The sequence below is a fragment of the Harpia harpyja genome, chromosome 9 (assembly GCF_026419915.1).
Source record: "Harpia harpyja isolate bHarHar1 chromosome 9, bHarHar1 primary haplotype, whole genome shotgun sequence".
Lineage (NCBI taxonomy): Eukaryota > Metazoa > Chordata > Aves > Accipitriformes > Accipitridae > Harpia > Harpia harpyja.
The window spans coordinates 566593-590576 of NC_068948.1; the positions used below are offsets into that span (position 1 = coordinate 566593).

At 48.9% G+C, this 23984-nt stretch overlaps 1 protein-coding gene across 2 annotated transcripts in view; it reads right to left on the minus strand.

The window, feature by feature from the left end:
* ZFHX3 (zinc finger homeobox 3) overlaps nucleotides 1–23984 on the minus strand; it is a 344347-nt gene that overhangs the window by 13959 nt on the left and 306404 nt on the right. For both annotated transcript variants that reach the window (XM_052795595.1, XM_052795594.1), the window contains 4 exons: nucleotides 22795–22902; nucleotides 10656–10789; nucleotides 10248–10448; nucleotides 1059–1161 (listed from right to left, as the gene is read on the minus strand). In XM_052795595.1, the coding sequence (XP_052651555.1) occupies nucleotides 1059–1161; nucleotides 10248–10448; nucleotides 10656–10789; nucleotides 22795–22902 (546 nt within the window). The remainder of the gene's footprint in view (nucleotides 1–1058; nucleotides 1162–10247; nucleotides 10449–10655; nucleotides 10790–22794; nucleotides 22903–23984) is intronic.

The window sequence follows — 23984 nt, forward strand, 5'->3', positions numbered from 1 at the left end:
GCTGTTTTTCTTTGATGTCCTGCCTATTTTCCACTAAGAAGGTAGTATTTGAGTCTTGGTCCTATCAAAGCTAGAAAAAACAGGAATGAAATTCAGGTCCCGCTGGCAGCAGCTCAAAGGGTGCTGTCTGAGGGAGGACGGGAGAAGAAGGAACAAGCACTCAGTGCGCTGCCACTTTTCCAGGGTCTCAGAGCACAGTCCTGCTGCGAAAGACAGTGTGATATGGCTAGGGGCCAAAAAAGGGATCCCGTTGCCCAGGGCAACATTAGCTACCCTGGCTGTGCCAGTGCTGCCCCACCAGCATCACTGCCTTGAGGCTGCCTGCCTGAAAGGTAATGACGGCTGTCTTCATTCCCAGATTCCTTACAGACCTTCCATGAGGGCACAGAAGGAAGACCGGCGTTGCTTCCCTGCCAGGCTTGAGATCAGACACTTCTGCCCATGCAGAACAATGTTCTTATGATCCTCTCACATCACACGACAAAGCCAGGACTAAATAGCCATGGATTTACAGCCATGCCTTCATAACACAGACCGGCAATGAAATAGGCTGAGGAGATTTGAGCCACATAAGGACCACAGCAGCTCAAAGCTCCCCAAACCGTATGCCTAGCATCCGTACTTGAGCTATGATGGCAGCAGAGCAATGACAGCAGAGGTGGTAGCACAGTCTGCGGCCAGCAGCTGCAATCTTTGGCACTTCTCTACCGATCCCCTCAGCCCTCCACCACCTCTGATTTTCACCGCTCACATCTGGTCTTCTCCCTTGCAAGGATGCAACACCATTTCCACGTGAATCGCCACGGTGGTGAGCTGTGCTCCTCAGCTCTGAGCTGCCCTGCTCTGCCCTGCCATGGGGACACCCCGGGCACCAGCCTGTTTGCGGCACTGATGAAGGGAGACGGCCCTGCTGGGCACCGTCCGACTACTGTGGTTCTCAGGGCACAGCTGGGCACATGGAGCTCACCGGGGCAGAGATGTCCCAGACACAGTCCCTGACCAGGTGATGGGAGCTGGGGGAGTGGTGAGACCCGTGGACCTCACTGACCCACACTCACCAGGCTGCTTCCCCAGCTCCTCTGCGGTGGAGTTCCCGTCTTTCTCTGGAGTGGCTGCCGGGAGAAACATGCTGCTGGGCATCATCACCTCAGGTGTTGTCACCTGGAGACAGGGAGGAAAGGATGTGGGGAGAAGAAAAACACAGGAAAATATTTTAAACATCTTCAGTGGCAAAATTAGACACCAATATTGTAAAGTCAGAGGCGTCACTTTTCATAGCTCAGTGAAGACTCATATTTATTAGACAAAGCTCACATCAGTCAAAAGTGTTTCTACAGTTACATTCTGGACATAATTAGCAGTGCACACTTGAAGAATAATCTTATTATTAATATTTTTCCTTTATGTAGAATTCAGACTTTGATCACTGACAATGTTTTGTCATGGGCTGTGAAACTTCTTGTGCAACCAATTAGGTAGATAAGTTGAAAGGCCCACCTTAAGCTGCTGAAAACATAATAAGGCCCCTAATTAAATCATACCTCGTAAAGTACACTGTAATCTTGAACTAGGGAGCATTGCAGCACTGTTTTCAAAGTGTATCGATGCAGGAAAAGGAGGGGCATGAGAAAGAAAAGTACAAATAAGGAGAGAGGTGACAAAGGAAGGGATGAATAAGGAAAGACTAAAAAGACAGCAAATTGTCTGCAAAAAGAAAAGCTTTTGGTAACCCTTTCCTTGCTCTGACTGATGTGTTCCCTTCGCCTCTCTTCAAGTGTTTGTCTAGAACCTGCACCATCAGAACCAATGCGGTGCTTGAACACCAACATTTTTAAAGAGCTGGAGAGTTTGCGTGCTTCAACTAGAGACGCTCTTTGAAAGAGTCAAATGCATACGCTCATCTTTTTCCGCAAAACTGTGTTTCTTAGGGTGTATCCAGTCACACAGAGAACATACAAACTACCTCACTAGCAGTTTGCTCGTGGTTGGCATCAGACACAGGACAACGAATACCCTTCTGAACATCCAGAGCCAGTATCTCACACCACCTGAAAAGCTGCCCCACAGCCCTTCTCCCCAGAGCAGCAACTGGAAAAACAGACCCGTATCACCGTCGCCCTCCGTGCCGTATTCCAGCACATGGCTGCCAGCACTGGTTAGATGCCTGCGGCAAGTGAAGACACCTCTACAGCTCCGAGCAGGTGCATGCTTCACCCCGCTGACACTTAGGGAGCATTTCCCATTCACCAGGGCCGTGGTACTTGAAGGTACAGAAACCAACACTGACTTGTAATGCTCCTGGCGCTTCTGCTTCCAGCCTCTGACTGCTGGGAAAGTGAGGCATACATAAACACTCCTAGACAGGTCTGTTTCCTAGCAAAACAAGTCCCTCTGTCCTTCTGTCAGATACTAAGAGGGCATTTGAACCTTGGATTTCAGAAGAGAGTGAGTGAGTGAGGCTGTTATCTGCATGCAGTGTTACCTTGCTTTCTGCGAAGTCAAGGACCACAAGGCTCCCACTGAACTGCACGAGATATTAGCAAATCTGTGGTGAAGCTGAAGGTAAACCTATGTGCAGGACATGAAATATTCCTTATCTACACACATGTCAAAACCAAGCAAACATAGACTAGACCTTGGCTTCACTAAGTGAACGGAAGCAAAAACAGTCCATGAAAAACCTCAGAATCAAATGTTTGCATACGAGTGGCTGCAGACCTCTGAACCGCACTGGGGAGCGATGCAGAGCTCCCTCCCTTTACTGGGATGGCTGGTGCACGGAGTTGAGTGCTGGGTCTCACAGACGTCTGCAGGAAAGGCAGCTGGCACTGATAAATCACCAGGAGGGAAGCTGAGCACACCAAATTCATTCCACCTTTTACTCTAAGCAGGAGTATCTGACGGCTGTGGGTGGTGGGTCAGGAGACGTGAAAGGTCACTGGTTAATTCCCAGTAGCCAGGCTCGGAGGAGGGGGACAAGCAGGGATGCCGGGGAGGAAAGGCAAGAAGGAGCCATCCCTCTCAGCTTTATCAGCAGGGAGAACGCTTTCCTAGGATCTTTAGGAATTATGAAAAATAAATCATGAGAAATTAAAAAAAACCCCAACAGAGTAGAAAAAGAATAAAATTATCTAACACCTCAGCTGCACATCATTATAGAAAACTGTGGGCTTTTTATACGCATTACAGTAAGGCAGCCATCCCCACTACCACACTCAGTACGACGGATCAGTAATTGTTTTCATACACTTTAATTAGAAAAACTCAGATGGCTATGAATAATAATGGAAAAGAGAGACTTTTGCACTTGAAAGGTTGAAGTCAATCAAGTGTGAATGACGGCAAAAAAGAAAAAAAAAAGACACCAATTCATCAGGCCTCTGTTGTCTCGCCGCGTCTTTAATCATAATTCCTGATTGGGATTCAAGAAGGCAGTAAGCAGCGGTTCTTTGTCTGCCTTCACCTTCCGTCAATTAACTCTCCCCGAAATATAATCATCAACCTCACATGCTCCTCTGCATCTTAATCTGGGTCTCCAAACCAGTAAGTCCTGCCCTATATGTGTTTAAGTAATTACCTTTATCTACCTGCATCTCCATAGCCACAGTTCTCACCCTACTTCTACCCCTCCCTCCACAATAAAAAAAAAGAAGAAAAAAAAAAGGGGGGGAGGAAAAAAAAAAAAAGGCTGTGGTACTTTAAATTGCTACAGGCACAAAAATCCAAAAGGCAAACAGAAAAAAGCTTGGAAAAAAGTGCAGGAAACTAGAAATTCTGGATACGGATGTAGGGCAACTGCAGGCAGCCCAGACAGCCACACAGGGCTGGCCCTGGGAAGCAAAACCTTGAAAATAAGGCACTGGTCTTCCTTCAGCAACGGGACCCGCTTTAGTCCTCTACCTGTTTAGCACCATTCAGGCTTCTTCTGAAAGCGCTGTCCGTTTCCTATGCCATTTTCCAGGGCAGGACTACTCTGTCTCTTCATCCCCAAGGACCACCCCCGAGCAGGCAGCAAAGATAAAAATAGTGAAAATAGGCTGCACGTCTCAAACTATTTTGCATTTACACTGAATTCCAGACTGCCCATTTTGAACTACCTGTCCTTTTACACTGCAAACCTGTCCGAGGATATATCATTTCCTTGTACATGCAGAAAATGCCTCGCATGTTGCAGCTGCTTTTATTATAAACAAATAGTGAGAGTACCAAGGGGGCAGGAAGGTTTAGTAGGCCACGGCCACCTGACAGGTAAACAAGGAGCGGTGCTCTACGACACAGCATTTTGTGCTTCAGTTGTATTTAAATGGCATTAACTGTTCTGGTGATAGAGAGGAACGTGTTTATCTCGAGCACAGCCCATGTTAGCGTGTGCTGTTGTTAAATGCTCTCTACCTCCCTCTCGCCTGAGCAGGCAATACCTGGCATGTAATCCTGGCATCCATCCTCAGCTCTGCTCAATACCTCTACCTCCCTGTTTAAATGTTTCCAATACCAACTGTTTCACACCGGCAACAAGTCAGTCAATGTGAACCATTATTAAAAAACAACCCTACAGAGGTAAGTCCAACAAATGCGATTTGTCTTCTCCCTTTCCTTCTTCTGTACATACTTGTTTTGCTGTGTCTGACATTAAACTGTGTCCCCTTCACAGCTGCAGCCGCGATCTTCTGGCCCACAAGCCACCAGCAAAGCCTTCCAGCTTGGAAACACCACTCTCACACCAGATCCACCTCTGCGCACAGCCCCGAGAGCGCCCGTCCCGCCGCTGCCCCTGCGTCCAAGGTCTCCTGTAGGTCGCTCTTCCAACGTTACCGCACAGAAGCAAACGGTCCCCTCGACCCCTGTCGCTCTTGACCTTTCCGTCCAAATGAAACCAGGAGGTGGGGAGGAATCAGCAGCTCACTCCTACCCGCTCTTTCTGACAGCTCAGCATTCAGATACCAATACGTGGATCAGGTTCTGTTTATCGGTACTTCGATGACTAGAGTCACCGTCTCCAAGAAAACCCCCGATGCTGAGGCAGGCGCTCAGGGCGCACCCTTTGCTCTGACTGCCCCGTCCCCATCCCCGTCCGCTCAGTGGGACAGGGAACTTGCCTGGGTAAAGAGCGAAGGAGGGGGAAGTTTGGGCCAGAGACTGTGGCAGCCCCTCCTGCGCCCCACTTTGAAACATCTCCCCTGTGGTCTGTACTGGAGATGGGAACGCCGGCCAGAGAACTTCCCTCTAGAGCAGACTGCAGAGAAGCCAATTATCTGCCTTAGAAGATGGGAAGTTGTTGGGACAAGCTCCTCTGCTTCCAAGGACCCTCCTCCCTTTTGGATGAAATTCAGATCCCCTTAAGCAGACAAATTTCTTTATGATGACGAGGTCCACTGACATGCACGGGCACCCCAGTTCGATGGCCATTTCTATAGACAATGTGGTCCAGCGAGTGACTGTTACAAAAAACCCAAGGGCTGACACGCCATGTCTCCTGCCTCCCTGCCCCACGAGTATCCTCAGCAGACTGCACACGCCCTGACACCTACGGCCCTGTCACCAGTCTGGAGAACAACCTGCGGGTCCACTCCTCACTGGTGACAACCTACAGCAGTGACAAGCGTGGCTCCTGCCACTATTAAGACGATGAACTGCAGAGCCGCTTATCAGCGTGGACTGGAGGCTCAGAGCTGCTACACCCCTCCCGCTCTGGCCCCGGCAGCATGACACAAGCATATTCCTGGCACGTCCAAAAAATTAATCTTGGATAGTGTGAATAGCCAGCTCCCCTTGTGCACTGGATCAGCCTGCTCTGACTTTCCCCTGGACCAAGTGACCAAACGTGTGGACAGCCTAGGCAGTTCCTCCGTAAATGCCCCAAAATGCTGAAATCATGCGGCTTTGAAAAGAAAATCTCTACAAGGGGTCTGAGGAGAGATACATTACTATCCCTATGTCCATGCAACCAGGGGGAAATACACATGCAATGCAAGGTTCCCAACCAGACAAAGGAGGTAATTTCCATTACAAAGAGAGAGAGAGGGTGCTGGAGTGAAAAGCTTCATTAGACTCAGAGAGGCAAAGCGATGGCAGTATACCAAGGTCACTTCTAATTTAGACCATCTAATTGGCAAACATGGCTCCAAATGGCTATCATCTCACAGGGCTCAGAATTAATGAAGCCCGATTATTTTCATTACCTTCATCCGAGATGGAGAATGAGACACAGAGTGAGAGGGAAAGGGGGGAGTGAGAGGGGGCGAGAAGGAGGGAGAGAGAAAAATTGAATGACAGCAGAAGGGAGAGAGCAATAAGAAAAGACAATAGGAAAGAGGGAAAAAATGTAAAGATAGCGAGAGGGAGAAGTGAGGATGGCAGGGACGGGCAAGAATTACTCTTAGAGCAAGGGAGAAAAGAAAAAGATGGAAAGATGACTGAAACACTGGGAAGACGCCCTAAACCGGGGAAGAGAAAACTGACAACAGAAATGACGGGAGAGGAATGTGCAGAAGGATAAAGCCGGCCGCGGGAGGAGGGAGAGCTCCCTGCTCCCGGAGGCTCTCGGGAAGCCGTCCCTTCTCCCGGCTTGAGCCCATCAGTCTTGTCAATCGACTGTGCAGGCGAACTGCACTTCACCCTCATTAAGGGGCTCTCTGCTGAAGCGGTGCAGGCCCAAGATTAGCAAAGAGGCTGTTATGTGGAAAGATGGCGATTAGACCCGCTTAGAGCGGCTGAAACGCCACGTGAAATGAACTCGGCCACCTTGGCTCACCAGCCCCGTGGAAGGGAAGCCGCAGGAGACCGGGACGACGGCGGGAGCCCCTGCCCCTGCCCCGCGGGGGCTTCCCCGGCCGCCACGCCGTGCGGGGACACGGCGCGAGCTCCACAACCCTCACCCTGTGGCTGCCGCCCCGCCAGCCCCCCGTCCCAGCGCCTGGGCCGGTGGGGAGGACCCGGGTGTCCCGTGGGACAGCCAGCCCGGCTGCTCGCTGATATGAAGAGGACGAGGTACGGAACAGCCAGCTCTGAGATGCTGAGCACAGGCAAGCAGCCGTTACTATGGCAACAGACATATTAGACACTGCAGGTTCCTGAAAGGCGTCTGATAAGGTATTATTAACTGGAGCCTCCTCCAAATGCCAAGCGCAAAGACGCTATGTCGAAAGGGACCTGGCTCCCAGTTACTGGACTGCAATTCCCTCACAGTGGCACCAAGACCTGATTCACGTGTCAGACTGAAATGGGAATCTTAGCTAGAATGAGCAAAATTGGCAACCTTTGATGCTGCCACGTTCTCCACAAGCCATACTGACTTCTCAAAATATGTCATTTAATACAAAAAAGAACTGATTTCTTGGCCCACATGCTATTTGACTTGAAGCAGGAGAGGCCGTCTTCCTCCCCAGACACATCTCTGGGTACCAAAGGAAACAGCTGCCCAGGGCCAGTGGCAAGGCAAGGTGGAAAAACCAGAAACGAGCAAGAGGATGAGCTTCATGGCTAAGCCAGTCTCCACGGTTCTCAGCAGAAGTCCTGTGCTCTGCAGCAGAAGGACAAGGCCCTGCTCCAGTTCTCCACAGTACTGCAGTTGCTTTGGCCATGTCCTCTGCGGGGTGCCCCAAGCTCCTTAAAAAGTGGCTTCTGCCAGTCTCCCTGTATCCTGGAGGACACAGATCTGCCCAGGCCAAGAGGATGGACCAGCCCAACTGCACCCGTTCCAGACTGCGCGTTCTGCCAACAGCCCAACTCAGAAACGAACCATTTCACGTCAGCGTAACAGATACCCTTAGCAAACTGGTTATGCTGGCTGGCATAAGAAAGGGGCTCAGCTTCTGCTCACTGCTCTTATAAGGTCAAAATGCCTTCCATCAATTTAGTTAGAAGCTAACAAGATTCGTTCAAGTCCTCAGAAGGTTATTTACACACTTAAGCACCATCAATCAAAACGGACACAGGTCGCAGAGACCGAGGTCTTTGTGATGGGGCAGCTCCTTGACCCAGGTGCACAAGTGGTCGGCAGAGCAGAGCTACCCCCTGCTAGAGCCTGCGAGCACGTCCAGCCTCGCAGGGTTGGTGAACTGCTGGTGCTCTTCTTCCCTACCTCTCTATATTCTGTTACTCAGAGAGGGCCAGGGCCAGTCAGCCTGGCTGGATTTTTAATGGGTTTTACGATGCAGTGCCTGCTCGGGGCACACGCGGTTCTCGCAGGCGGTCGGGAGCATTGGTCCAATGGTGGCCACCGCGAGCCTTCGCAGCCTGCCGGGGTGCAGGACACATCTTTGGCTCCTGCGGAGCCCAACGGGGCTGAGAGAGAGGGCAGAAAAGTGAGAGGACAGGTAGCTGGTAAAGCAAAGCAGGAAGATAAAAAGCATAAAGGCGTTTGAGAAGGAGCCACAAGAGGACTGGAAGGGTGATTGAAAGAGAACACGAGGGAACTATAAGAGAAAAGCTGGGCAATGCTGCACATGCTTGCTCAGACAACATCAAAGGAGGGGAGCTGATAACACGAGTATTACGACAAACATGATATTATCCGTGTCCATTGTCAGGAATCGGCAAAAAAGGGAGAAAACAAGCAGAAATGGGGTGCAAGAAAAAAAATCACAAAGAGAAAGAACTGACAGGAATCAAAATAAACACTTATTTTATATACTTGGTGACAAGTTCTTAAATGCAGACACAACCTTGCCTTGAAGATTATACCAAAGAAATAACAGTGTAGAAATCTGACAATACATCCCATTTGTGAATTTAGAAGGGTTTTTGAAAATGTGCCTTATTAATTCTACCTGTATCTTAAACTGACACTAGCAAATGGAAACGCGCACTCATGTGAAACCTATGAAAAGGGAATTCATGAAAGAAACATTCTGGGACTCAAAATGTTATTTACTGAAGCAAGTGCCTGAGTGCTGGAGAGTGGGGTAAACCTTTATGAGCATTTCTGCACCACGAGAGCATGTACAAGTCCCACAGAAGAGGTCCGGGAGCTGCACACACAACTCCACGTGTATGCCAGCAGCAGAGAGGGACTCTGGGTCAGCGGCTTTGGGGTAAAGCAAGCCAGAGCACAAACCCAGGTCTCACAAATGAGAACCCGAACACCACGCTGTTAATTTGCTACTCCTCACCAAGCACTAACTCTGAAGTTAGATGAATTTCGATTCGTTGGAGATGGTGTTGGAGAAGGATTCCCATGTTAGGTGCTGAAACAAGGATGCAGGGCAGAACAGGAGCCTGGTGCAAACACGCTTGTGCTGAACCACAATCTGCTCCCCATCAGAAGCTGCACAAGCAGTAGCAATCACAACCCATACACAGGCACAATGCTGTCTGACAAACAGCTTGAGAAGTGGAGTTGTTACAAGTTTGAGCTCTACATGAGGACAGTTAACTTTACCTACCAAACTTACACTCCACGCTTCAGTGGCAAACTTCCTACTTCAGAGGATTTTAAATGCCTATGCTTAAATTTTAATGTAAAACCAGGCATTTCCAAACATTTTAAAAACAGCACTTGAAACAGTAGGTCTAGTATTCAACAGTCCCATAATAAGGTTCCGCCTCCCTTGGGCCAACTGCAGCGTATCCCTTGTTCAGGTTACTCTGAAAAAAGGGAATTGTTACACAACAAAAGCATTGTAATTTTGGATGGAGCGACTCCTCACAGAAGTAACAGATCCAACTTATCTCATACAACCATAACAATGATCCTCATTAAGTGAACTAAGCGCAGAACATGGGCTGCACAATAGGACTGTCTCCCCTCCACAAGATGAGACCGCCGAAGGAAGTTACTCTGTTGGTTCTTAAAATCATATTTTAAGCAGAAACCTGTTATCTAATTTCCTGTAATGTTACCTTAATCACCCTGGCTGTCCTTGGGAAGTGCTCATCAACACACAAGCACTTTTTCTCTGCAACAGAAGCAGCATAGTACATCAGCTACTGCATCTCCCAGAAGCTTCTGTGCAAATGCAATCCCAGGCAATGACCTCAGTAGTTAAAGGAAATCATATTTATTCTAATCTCTTCACAGGGAAATTACTCAACACTGAAACACTGCCAGTTTCCACAGTGGTCAGGCACGGACAAGATAGTCTCTGCAGACAAAACCTACAGGGATGGGGAAAACCTAGATGACAGAGCCCTGACAGATGAAGGAGCTGCCCACTACAGCAAAGTCAGCCCGTGCAGGTCAGGCCATCCCGTTACTCTTCATCTTCGCTAGGAAGGCAGCAGACATGCTTGACTACGCAGCCACTTACCGTCATGATGAGTTTCTCGACACAGTCAGGTGACACACTGTGCAGATGGGTGAGGTGCAGCTGCAAATGGATCTTGTTGTTCAGCATGTCCTGGCAGAGCGGGCAGCGGAGCATGGGCTGCACTGAGTGCTGGGTCATCGCGTGCACCCGCAGCCGATTCACGTCTGTGTTACTGTACTTGCAGTATGGACACTGATACATCTGCAGAGCAAGACAAATGAATCACACAATTGTTACAGCTGCTGCTTTCCTCTTTCCTTACAGCTAGACTTTAATAATTTGATGCCTTCTCCTACCACCAGTTACCGCCTTTCATCCTCCTTCTCCTATTTTATTCTTTGCTTTTGGCACATATGAAACAAATTACCTGCTTGTAGATGCACAAAAACCTGGGTTCTTCTTCCTTACCTGCTCTGATTTGGTCTCCTCTGAAGTTTTTGACCACTTAAAGGAGAGAGGCGACTCAGAGCTGCTGGGAAACGATATTCGTTTAGAAGATGCTGGAGGCTCTGTCAGCTCCTTCTCTGCCTGGCTGGCTGGTGCTGCAACAAAAAGAGATTTCTATCAGGACATCCGCAAAGAGGCTTAAGTTGGACGAAGACTGTATTTCCATTTACTCTGCTGCTGTTGCTTGAAACATAGCAAGGACTTGGAGGAGGATGAGTCTGTGGACTAACTTACATCCTACAAAGCACGCCTGGCCAAAAAAAGTTTTCTTGATTATCTTTAATGGTGTAATTTATAGTTAGAAGCAATCTCAGCAATTTCTGTTGGCTGCTTACAACCTGTTAGGTACAGGACAGTCTTGTCCTGTGTTTACATCGGACACACAAATGCTTGGCCAGACGTGAAGGCCGATGTGTCACCTCCACGAGCAGCTGGCTGACTCAACAAAGCAGAACTCGTACTCCTAGCTCACCTGGGACGTTTTGCACATGAACCCTCTAGAATACATTTCTCTTGGAGACGGCTGGAAGCTGTGGCCTTCAACCCAACTGACTTGCACGCTGGGCTGGAAGCAGCGGCACACTGCCAGGGCAGCACCGGCCAGCTCAGCCCACACACCTCAGGGAAGAGCGGACATCCGAGGGTACTCCCCAGCATGTGGTACCTCCAAAATGCTCACGATGGCAGTGACCCAGCCTACAGCCAGTGCTGGGATGGGACTCGGATGTTCTCACACTGTAACAAGCTGAGGAAAGGCGATTTTATTTCAGCAAAACAGAAAAAGGCAGATGAGCCCAGAAGTCAACAGCAAAACACTCTGCAAGTTGTGGCACTCTGAGAAGCACATCCCTGACCTTTACCCCTCCCCCGAACCCTGGCAGCCTGCAGTACATAAATTTGTGGGACATCTATTATTTAAAAACTGTAAGGACAAGTATATTATACACAGCCCCCGTCTCCTCCTCCCCGAACACACATTCATAACAGTACTTTAATCTGTCTCGAATCGACTTCAAACCCATTTCGCCCTTAATGGGAGTTATTCATTTTCACTTGAAAGGTAATATATGACAGCTGGATATTTAATATGATGGATCGACTGCCGATTAACAAGGCACTGTAGCATTCTTAGACCAGTCCCCCCATACTCTTCCCCTTGTCTCATTCCCTTTGTGAACCCTCCGGTATCCGCTCCTTGTTTCAGAAGATGCCGTCAGAGTAATATCCAGGCAAACTGCTTCCTTCTCAAAGATCCTTCCATTCACTGGCATAAGCTATATTTTGAAAGGTACCACATCACAGTAAGAAATACAATCCCCATTTATAACTGCCTTCCCTGCCAGACCCCACCTCTAAGCATTCAGTTAAATAGAGGCAAAATGACTTCCAGGAGAGGGAAAATAGGTTTTGCAAATAGATAACAATGCTGCCAGAGGGAGGCAGGGATTGGAGGAGCCCTGGTACTACTGAATTTCTCCTGGTAGACTTGGCCGTGGCAAAGCCTGCTTAGGGGCAATTTCCTTCCCTGTAGTGCTGCCCTGCCGCATGCCTCTTATTTCAGCCCTGGCTGGTTATACAACCACCTCCATGCACGGATGTAAAGTCCTGGCTGTATCTGAAACCAAAACCACAGGACCCCACTGTGCTGCCAACTCCAAGAAAACGTCCAAACCTAGAGTTTCTTTGTGTAAAACAAGTCTGTGGTGTCAGTGCCGACACACAGACACTCACACAGACCCCGCTCTGGCCCCTGCGCAGAACGGCAGACTGCTGCTCAGGTCAATCCACTAGCTTGAACCCGTGACCCTCCCTGGGGTTCAGACCTGGAAAGTCATTAAAGACGTCTACAGGACCAAAGCTGGCCTTCCTTACTTCCTACTAATAAAATCCACTTGGAGCGTGAGAAACACGGCACCACTGCGGACCCACCTGCAGCTCCTCCGCTGAGGAAAGCAGTCCCTCCCAGTGGGTTTGGGGAGGCAGAGACCACCACCGACAGCCAGCACCGTGGTGGGCGAAGGACCACCCTGCCTTAAAAAGCCCTGCCCGAGCCTTGTGTGATGTAAGTGGCCCTGATAAGGAGGCTAATTGCTGTTGACATAGTCCACTCCTCAGTGTGACCTTGGACATTGAAGCGTCAGCCCCAATCAGGCAGTCAGGCGTCGGGACCGGCGTCCAGAGACCCCAGGGCTGGCAGTGCGGTCACGGAGCCGTGCAAGCTCTGCTCCAGCCCTGCACCGGGCTGGGATGACAACGCCAGCCACAACTTCGGGTCCCCTTAGACTTCGCTGCCCTGGATGGTGATTGTGTCTCCTGGGTGGTCTGGGCAGGGTCTCTCTGGGCTCTGTATCTGTCAAACCGCCGCTTCAGATCTTTGGGTGTCATCTGCTCTGCAAAACTACTGGGAAGTGCTGCAGTGAGCCGTGCTGGCACTGCCAGGCCAGGGAGAGGGTCAGGGGATGCAAGGGAGGAAAAGGGATGACTGGAGAAACCTCTGCTCATGTATATGGGTTACCTTTCCAAACAAAGGCATGAGCAGCTCAGGGAGCCCCTAGTCCTCACCCTCTGACACTGACTTCACTGGGCACCGCTTCTAGCAGCTCACCGATGTGACGTTTTCAGATGCAGTGAATAAATTCAGCAACCCAGCTGTCAACGACCCTGTAGCTGCTGAACACTAGCTGTAACCTCTGGAGTCACGACAGGGTATTTTCTTACTTCCTTTCTACTGCGAAGCAGCCTGCTTAGAATTAGGGAAAATTAAAAGGTCATTAAAATTTACTTTTACTTACCACCTCCAAAGTGCCCAATTTTATTAAATGCACTTGATCCAACCCATAACTTTAATCCTTCAAAACCTGAATTATTAATGATTGTCCAGACCCCAGAGTAACTAGTTTGTGGCAGGGTTCTAAAAAACGCATACGGAACATTTGTTCTAAGTATTATTTTTTGAGTTGACAGCTCAAGTGGGAATTTTAACACCGAGACCGAAGTTTATTGTTGATAAACAGCCAAACACATGAAGTGACACATTCAGTCCACATCACAGATCAGAGGAATTAAAAACTCTCTTCTGCCTGGAGAAATGAGGACACACAGCTCGGCACCTGCCTGCAGAGCTTCCTGGCAGCTGCGTGGGACCTTCGTGTCTGCACGGAGTGGATGGGACAAAATGTCCTTGGCTGAAAATGTCAAAAGGGCCTCAGCCCCGAACGGCAGCTTGGCACCAGAGAAGGTGGAGCACAACGCCTGTGCTCTCACCATGTCCAACACCACGCTTAGAGGTCCAGGCCTTGCAGGAAAAGAAAAAGGAATCTGGGTTTAAAGTATGACATACGGCTATGCATCACTCAGTATTTTTACTATTTTGACTCTTTAAATGGATTTAGTTCAGGTTTGCCGACCTTAGAGAAAAATCTGCGTTTCTCAACAAATGTACTCAAAAGCCAAGTGCAATGGGCCCGTGCTGCTGCAGGCGCGCTGCCCCGCCACAGCACTTCTTGGAGACCTACTTGTCTTCTCGTTCTTCCTCGGCAGCTTCTGCTTTGCAGAGGAGGAGGAGAAATTCTCCCAGGCATTAATTCAGAAGTGAGATGGGACACTTCCTTGGAAGTGGGGATCCTTTCCTTTGCTAGGTCCAGAGGCAAAACTGGCAAGGGTTCCCAAAGCTGCCTGCTCTCCATCCTGGTGGGAAGGGAGTTGCCACCCCGCCTCCCAGCCATCAGATTCTTTTAGCTAAAGTACCACTGACAGCCCCTTCATCTAAACTTCCATCTCCCAACCCAGCAACATAATGGAGAAGCCAATTAAATGATTATTAATTCATGCTGCTTTCCGTAAGCCAGAGGTTCTCATCTCCCTGCATTCCGTAAACCAGCTTGCCACTTGCCCTAGAAATTTACAGTGGGGTTTCTGCTATCTCCATTGATTTAAAAAACAACACCCTCCCCGCCCCCAGCCTACTGAAAAAACTCCCTTCCTACTAAGTTCAGCAGCCAGCCTGGGAAAAAGTTTTCAGTGGGACCAGGGAACTGTGTTTTCACTGTCTGATGGAAAATGAAATTCCATATTTGGTGGTGCCTCCCTCCTCAAACCTCCCCTGATGTTTTCTTGGAGCAATTACTCAGCATGACGAGCCCTTGGACCAGACTGACCTGCCTGCTGTGCCCGCACAGTCCTGCAGCTGGAAATGCCCATGCAGCAGCCATCACCCCTGCATCGGTCTCGCAGAGGAGCATCCTTAAAGTGGCTGTGGTTTTCCTCCCCAAACCCCGAGGCTGGAGCAGACTGTTTGATCTGTTTTCATGCTCACACAGCCTTCACCGCGGGCGATGGGCAAGGCCAGATCCTGTGGTCCAGACCTACCTGTGCAGTTCCATTAACAGCAGCTCAGGAGCCCAGAATAACGGCGCAAAAAGTTTCGGTCTCAGCCTCTCTGGCAGACAGTTGCTACCCCGCAGAAACACGCAACACAATTTGTATTAATACGGCAAGAGTAAGTCTGAGAAAGTAACTCCACCGAGACACTACAGTGACACAAAAGCGGCCAGAGCCCTGCTCTGGTCACCCCAAAATGGCACCTGGGCGTACAGCACTGCTACAGCGCTGCCCGTTTGCTACCTCCTGTCTTAATAATATATGGTTGAATGTTTCTTTCTGAAACACCGTCTGTTTACATTCCTTATTCCCTGAAGGTACTATTCTTTCTAATAAGATGTTGTAGCCATACTAACAGGCCTGTATATTGCCTGTTGCTCTACAGTATTTTTTCAACTCTGTATTTGATAAATAATGTGACCACATGATAGACAGAACTAACTACACAGAGATTTGCAAGCACACTTTTGTACCCAGACCTTTATTGCTGCCTTTCAGAAATGTGGCCCTGAAAATGGTCAAATAATTTGTTTTTCTAATGCTGTGTCATACCTTCCAGCCTGCAGTGAGTACGAACAACTGAATTACTGTTAAATATTCATATTACAGTACCCAGAAGCCCCAACCGCCACCAGACTTTTCGGCCATGCTCTATACAAACACAGAGCACCCAGAAAACGTCGTGGTGAGATGCCAGGCAGCACAAGGGGCACGTGGAGGCAGGTCTTCCCCGCAGCCCTGCAGATCACCTCATCTCCTGTCGGCTCCTGAAGGAGGGCCTGGGACCTGCCGGGAGCTGCGCTGCTCCCTGCGCGATGCTCTCAGACGGCGCCGCGCTGTGAACCAAAAGTGAAGGCACCAGGGGAGAGAAAATGACCCACACAGACTGGGCAAGAGATACCGGAGCAACGGCACGAAGTTACGGCTCAATCCCGAAGGTTACGAGATTCTCGACTCCGACCCAGGGAGCAGGAGAGCTGGTGAGCAATGCGGCCGCAGGCGGCCCTGCCACGCCGGCATGCTGGGACGGGGGTCCAGGTGCTCACAGATACAAACGTGGCAGCGACCGCAGCAGAAGCTCACCTTGGCACTCCAGTAGCAAAATGCTCCAGCAAATGTACCTGAAAGAAAAGGCCTGGACCGAAGCCAGAAGGCTTCCCTGCCCCAGGAGCGACAGCTCCCTCTTTGCTGCTCAGAGACTTGTGCAGGGCAGAAGGAAAGATGGGGTATGTAGAATATCATCCCATCTTGTGCCCAGCGTGACCCCACCTTTGCAAAGTGGTACCCTAAAGCACTACACCTTTTCTTCCAGCAAGAAGATTTTATCTTTAGAACCATGGGAAATCTTGGGTTTTTTTTTTAAATTACAAAGTGGCTGAAAGGAAACAAGCAACAACCTTTTATATTTACCTATTTCATATGGTTCCTGAGCCAGCTATCAATCTGTGTGAATATTACTGTCCAATTCAACTGAATAAATATTTCAACTAACCTACCATGAGAGTCCGTATCAACTAATTTGTTGAATCAATATGTTGAGCTTGGGAGATGGTCTATACAACAGTAATTCTGCTAACTCCTTAAAACCAGCAAGAAGGGATCACCACCGCTGCCGGGCAGCACACAGCTACCCAGCGAGCAGAAACTACTGGTGAGGAAAGCGTGAACGTGGAGAGTGGAGATCGCAGAGACGTCGGCAGACACCTGCTCGCTGAAGAACATGCATGAAAAGTATCTGAAAACAAACAGCAAAGCAGCCACCAGACAGGCTCTGCTGCAGCACAGCAATTCATCCAGCAGTGCCACCGAGACAGCCCCTCCGCACTCCTGGACATCCTAGAAAGCAGGGACTGCCGCACCGGCGGGTTTTAGTGTATGTCTTATCACTGCTGGGGAGGGAGCAACTGGGTTTTACGGCGGTGAACACAACACACACGTGCTTTCAAGATTAGCAGCTGGCAAAGGCAGCTGAGAGCTGGCAGGGAGCCGTGCAGGCAAGGAGGGCCAGCTCCGGTTTGGGGGCATGCAGGACCATTTCTCCCAGCCAGAAGTCAACAACTGTTCCACTTGGGCCAGACTAGTGACTTTGCAGCTTTTTATTTTTTAAGTAGCCATACTTCACTAGGTATAAACACAAAGTTCAAAAAAGCCATAAAAATGATCAGGCCGACCACGAGGAAGAATTGAAGGCTCCGAGCACGTGGCTGAGCTCGATGGCCCCACCGGCGCGGAGGGGGCCAGGACTGGGCGAGCCTGGCAGAGCCAGGCCGGTGCGCTGCGCACAGGGCGACCGGGGATGCTCCGGGGCCGCGGCTCGGCACAGCGCCCGCGGCCGGCCGGCTCCAGCCGGCGGGCACAGCCCGGGCAGGATCCCGTGGCGTGTCCCGGGGAAGGGCTGATGGGCCTTTGGGGTCCCCCCCAGAGCCACCACCGGGCCATCGCCTCCCCTTCGCCCCCCCAGAGCCCAGACACCCAGCTCCCGCGGACGCTGCCGGCAGCCAGGCGTGCTCCCAGCCCAGCCTCCCCAGCGAGCCGTGGCACAGAGGCACCTGGCCTGCCTGTTTTGCTGGGCTCGAGCTGGCGCCCAGGGTCCTTTTGTGCTTTGTAAGTCCTCAGGAAAAAAGCAGAATTACAGTCAGCCTTCCCGTCCCTTCTCCTAGGTTTCCTTCACACGGAAGCCAGGCTCGAGAGCTGCGCCATCGCGCCCCTCGTCCCCTTCCTCCCAGCCCGCTCTTGCCCTCGTCTTTACTCTGGTCCACAGAATATCCCAGCCATTAAGTGCTCAACAAACACCATATATTAAAAAAACAGAAAAAAGCGGCAGCAGGGGGAGGGGCAGTAATAGATTTCCGTCAGGATGTGCCTGACCTGTTTTTTTCAATTTCAGTAATTAGAAAGGCAGTGGGCCTGTAGGAATTATTCATAAACTGCAGGAGCTGTGCAGTATACATTTATGTTAAACATGTCAAATCCGATTGAAATCATGCCTGCCAGCACCATACTCCATAAACACACTTTTCTGCAACAATTTCCCAGCTCTCGGCAGCCCATTAATACCTCCTTTAATAGCAATCTACCACGGATTCGAATCAGGGACGCTCCATTGCACTAATTGCTCTGTTAGGTGAGCATCATGGATTAAAAAAAAAAAAAAATCATTAAAAAAAATAAAAGCCCTTCAGGCTAGTCCTCTAGAAATATTTCATTTCAATCTATATTTTAAGTAGAGTTTGTTTCTTGTTTTTGTGGAAAAAAATCTGATATTCTGCATCTATACAACTGACAGTGCATTAAGAAAGTCTCTTTCATAGCTGGGTCACTGCAGATGAAGTGCTTCTCTCTAGTAAGAAAACACGTATAAGCCCCACCCCAAATCTCAAAAGTCTCGTACTGATCTACCCTGGCCTGACACAGGCTTTAGCTGGAAACCAATGTGTTGAATATTAATCATTTACATCCTGCCTTAAAAATGGAGTCGGGAAGAGCCACGATTTCTTTCCTCCTTGCTGGTTTACTGGTGATAAATCTCATATTAGTCATGATGAGATGATTTCTAAAGCTCAGCCATCAGGCAAAGAGCATCTCCCTTCTCCAGCACGGAGGTGGACGACTCCGGAGCAGAAAGAGGGAAGCAGGCAGGGCAGAGGCAGCTCCGCTGCGAGGGGGCTGCACTGAATGGAGCTTGGGAGCTGCTTAATCCCACTGCCAGAGAGAGAGGAAAAAGAGAAAGCAACCAGGTCTAGAAACAGGGAACATCAGCCCTTTTCTCTCCACACAGTATTTTAGGAGTCACATAAGAATGTCAGTGCCTGTGAAGCACTGCTGCTTGTTAGGAGTTGAGGCGAACAGCGGCAGCGTGAGCACTGCTGAAAGCAGACAGCACTGCTGCTTTCCAGAAATCTTTTAGGAGCCACAAAGATGTATGTGAAAATCACGGTAAAACAAATCCTTATTTGGGATGGAGTTTTCCACATGTATATTTTAATGGAAAGTACTACATAAAAAATGTTTCTGCTTAAGATTATTCTGTTTTAAAATAAATAAAAAACCAAATTGATAAATTTATTTTGCAGCTGAGACATTTTGACAAATTTACAACAAAAGCAGAGAAGTTTTTCGTTTCAGTGCTAACACCGACACTGGTGCAGCCTGCCACATGCGGATGTATGTACTGTAGAGCAGTCAAACAACCCTGACTCATCACTTGCGTGTTTGTGCAGACGGGGCTTGGGAGACACACTTGACATTTCATTAGAGATCTCACAAATCTTTAAGAAAGTGGAAGAAATAATCACCCAGTGCACAGTTAAGAAACTGAGGCACAGAAGGTGAGTAAATTGCTAAGGAACGTAATGATCAAATTGCAGCATGATGAACAGAAAACAGGTCTATCAACCTCCACCTTCAACACACTATTTATTGGCTTTGAGCCTGCACTTCTTTCTCACCTATCTCCCACTTTCACAGAATTGCATGGCTCAGAGGCACCTCCAAAGGTCAGCCGGTCCATCCAAAGCGGGATAAACTGTGCCTACTTCATTCCCGACAGCAGCTCGTCTAATCTTCTTGAAAGACCTCTGAGGAATCTTCCCAGAAAATCTACTTCAGTGCTTCACAAGCTGTACAGGGAGAATTTTTTTTAAATTTATTATCTAACCTCAATCCTCCCTTCGATTTAAGCGCATTGCTTCTTATTGTCTATATCCTGAGCATGGAGAACAAATTATTTCCTTCCTTTTAGAAGCATTTTATGCACAAGAAGACTTATCTTGTCCTCCCCTTTGGTCTTGTCTTTTTGGGTCAAATAAGCCTGTTTGTTCCATTTTCTCCTCACAGCTGATGCTATGCAGACCATGCTCTGTTCTGGGTTGTTCTTGCTGTTTGGGCTTTCTGAAATTGCTCCTCAACTTTCTTGATACTCCAAGCTTAGAAATGGACAGCTTTCCAGTGCTGAAGAAATGCACCCATTCCATAATATTTTTACCTACACCATAATGGCTGTGCTTCATTTTCAGACTGTCCTGAAAAGCAGCATCAAAAGTCTTCCTAAGGAGAAGATACGAGATACTGACTGCAAACAGGACCTTCTTCACACAGAATGAAACTGGGTCGTGTTGACATGATTTGCTCTTGACAAATCCGTGTCGACTGTTACTCATCTCATTATCTTCCCGTCAGCACTTACAAACAGTTGTTTGGTCAATTCCCAGGAAAATCTGGGGCAAACGGAACTGGCAGGTGTGCGGTTCCCCAGCTACTCCTTTAGTCAAAGATAAGCACCGTGCCTGTCCCCTTGCAGTACCTCCCTGATTTTCTGTAAATTCACAAGAGATAGCAGCTGACAGGACTGAGGATGCTTCAGTCACTTTCTTAAAACACCCAGGTATGAAGAGCAGGTCACTGATGTGACAACATTTAGCTTAACTAAGTACTTTGCAGCCTGTTCCTTCACAGCTGGAGGACGAGGTCTCCCCACAGCGCCACTGACATGGTCTGCTCTGGTCTCTGACGCGGTCGGTCTGTTTAGTGAAGACGAATGCAAAGAAGGCTTTATGTATGCTCTCCAGCTTTCTTGACATCGTGGTTGATAACATTCCCACCCCGCTGAGCTGCAGGTCAGCTCTTTTCTTGCAGTCTCCTCTTACAGCAAGTGAGTGCTTCCTTAATACTGCCTGTTTTCCTCCCTGGTTACATCTTAATTTGTACTGTGGCGTTTTGATATTCCTGTACGTGCAGACACTGCTCTTCTGTGGTTGTCATGAATAACCTGACCTAGTTTCCATTCCCTTCCATGTCTGAGGTCCAGAAGGACATGGCAACGCAGCCACGTTCCTCAAGGGAGCTCGAAAGCAGAAACAATAGAAGACCAAGGTGTGATACCTGCTTCACATATCCACTGTACATAAACAGCAGATAACATTTTTTTTGCTTTAAAGTTAAGGGTAATGTTGTTACATGCTTGAAAGCAGGACCTGAAATCAACAACAGCATGTGCATACAACTTGCTGAGGCTGTACTCTTCAGCCTTGCAACAGCTCTGAACACGGCTTGTCCAGAGCTCTGCAGGCTTAAGTACATAGCCTGCGTATTCCTTTGTGTGTTTTCCTTTGAAGACTTGATGAAGCTGTCCATTTCTTATCTGCCGTTTGACTGACAAACACCAAAAATGGGTTAGGAATTTCACTGGCAGGATGAAGAAAAAAAACCCACCCAAATTTAGAGTTTCTGGATAGTAAAGGGTTTAAAAAGTAGGTTCTTACATGTCTTAACATATAAAAATAATCTTTTCACATAGATCAGCTTTTCTAAGTGCTTCAGGTTTGGGCAAAGGGCCCTACTTACCCTTTAAAAGATTTAATAAATAGACAATACGTACATCTTTCTGTGACACTTACGAAGTGTGCTTTTTGCTTAGGATCACACAATCCCACACAACAAGAGACTAAGAATCACCTACAGCCAACCAAAATCTGCATCTCTGGGTTGAAGAATGGGTCTGTGATTGGGAGCAACATACAGAGCAACCTCAGTGAGTGCAGCCTAGACTGAGAACATGAGCTTCAACAAGCATTAAAGCACAGCTTGCTTTCTTCACCAGTTTGGACACATCTTCCAATTGACTGAAATTGAGAATGGTTGAGATTAAAACAGTACTGAGGTGAAAGACCACATTTCATCCTTTTGAAGACTATGTAAGCCAAAGTATCTCTTTGGCTGTGGCTCACTAAGAGGCAACCACAGACACGGCAGGAGAAGGCTGCCTGGAAGAAGGGTCTTTGTGCAGACTGAGAGGAATCGTACCAAGCAACCATAAGTCTGCAAACTGACCGGGCTACCATGCAGAAACAGAAACAGGGAGTCAGAACTGCTCCATCCTGGGTCAAGGAAAATGAGTATCGTCTCCAGCACCTCCGTTTCCACACCTACACTGAAGCGGCCAGCAAGTGCCAGCTGAGGAGGGGAACGGCCCTCTCCAGAGGAGGACAATCTTGCAGCTGCTTTCTGCTCAAAGGCACGGAATATTTAAAAGTTTCCTCCCACTCCCCTCTACAAGACAGCAACCATCTTCTGGGAAAGACAGAGTAACATAATACCTTCATAATTAATCCATCTAAGGATTTTTCAAAGAGAAACCTTTCAGATTCCACTGCAATAACATAAGCATTGTTGCGCACCTGCAGTTTCCGTTTCAGGATGCCATGGCTCTAGCAGAAATTGAGCAGTTAACGGAGCACAAGCACAGGGTCTGCCTCTCTGCTCTGCCCTTCTGCATCAAAATCTGCTACCAGGGCCAGGACCATGATGAAAAAGCAGGCTAACAGTCTCTCAAGTCTTAACAACGTAGGGTGGGGTTTCATGATATGCTTAATCCACCCTAAGTGCTGGCTGCTGCCAGAAGGGGCAGTCCCTTTCTCCCTCCTCCCCTCCCAGCTGCCAATTCCCACTGCTCGGGTCAGGCCCAGCACCACTGAGCACAGGGGAGCTCCGACCCACTGCCCCAGCGCAAGCCTGCGGCTGGGAGGGGGGACGCGTGACCGACCACGGCTCAAACTACGCGAATGCATTGCAAAGCTACACCTGAAGACGTCACAGGGGACGACACTTATGTCATGCTTACAGTGCTGCGTGGCGCGGTCATTTAAGGAAAAGTGTTTTGCGGACCACTGCTCTTCCCGCTTTCCTTTCCCGGATTTAAAGAAAAAGAGGGATCAAAACCCACCTGTCCATTTACTCTGGTCCTTGTCCCCTCCGCTCTCTTGCTCCTTGGCAGGCTCTTCAGCATCACCGGCTGTTTCATTGGGCCCTTCCACATCTTCAATGGATTCTTCTGAAACAAGAGAAGCAGAAAGTGTAACATAAAAATGGAAGTCAAAACAGAAGAGCAAGTAACTGCCGCTGAGCAAAAGCAACAGCCAACGCTGAAGCACAAGTGTCGAGAGGCAGATATCCATGTCATCCAGCATTCTCCCAGCACTACCTGCTACCTGGTCAAGTGAGAAACTACAGAGGAAAAAAGTGAGAGATGAAGACGAAATGAAGAATCTCGCCCACTTCTACCACTTATAGCTACTGACGTCCCCTGCGGTTTAATGTACAGTTAAACATTTGCCTGGTATGAGAAGTTTTTACCCAACCATGCCATGGATTAGAGAAGCGTCAGGGACTGCCTGGAGCCTCCAGCACCTTCAGCCTCAGCCTTCCTCCTCATCCCCATCTCAAGCTCTTCAGACTGAATGGCACTGCATAGTACTGACCCTGGTCACCGAGACCCCCAGGTACACTGCAGAAACAGCCCCACTCACTTCTGCTCAAACAAAGCAAGGAGCAGCCCTGTCTTCTGCAGACATGGCCCTGACACAAGGCACAGGAGGAAGCTGCTGGTGGTCTTATTTTCATCCCAGTCACGGGAAGAGTTTGAGCACACAGGCAGTATCATACAGGCGCAAAAGCATGAAGGAGAAAAAATACTCAGTGAAGTGCTGAAAGCTCAGAACAAAACACAAAGTGCCACTGCCCCACCCGTTAACCAAAGCACGGGTGTGCCGAGGCCGGCGGCACGGAGCGTGTCGACACGGCGTGGTGCAGCTCCACGCAGAGGCACCCTCGTCAGGTGGGATACTGGGAGCGAGATAGCTGCAGCTGCCAGACCTCTTACACCAGGGTATAACAGCTACACTATCATCTAATATCTTGGGTATTTATGTATAGTGCGTGCAGCTCGACAGCTACCACGTAATTGATGGGGGCTACATCAACACTGGGAAAAAAGGGTACTTTTAAGCCATTATATCCTCTTTTAGGCAGGATATTTCATAATTTTAACTTGCATTACCTGGTCACGGTAAATCCCAGGCTATCCTGAGGTTTCATCTGAACTACCTAACCAGTTAAAGCACCGTCCCCCATCCT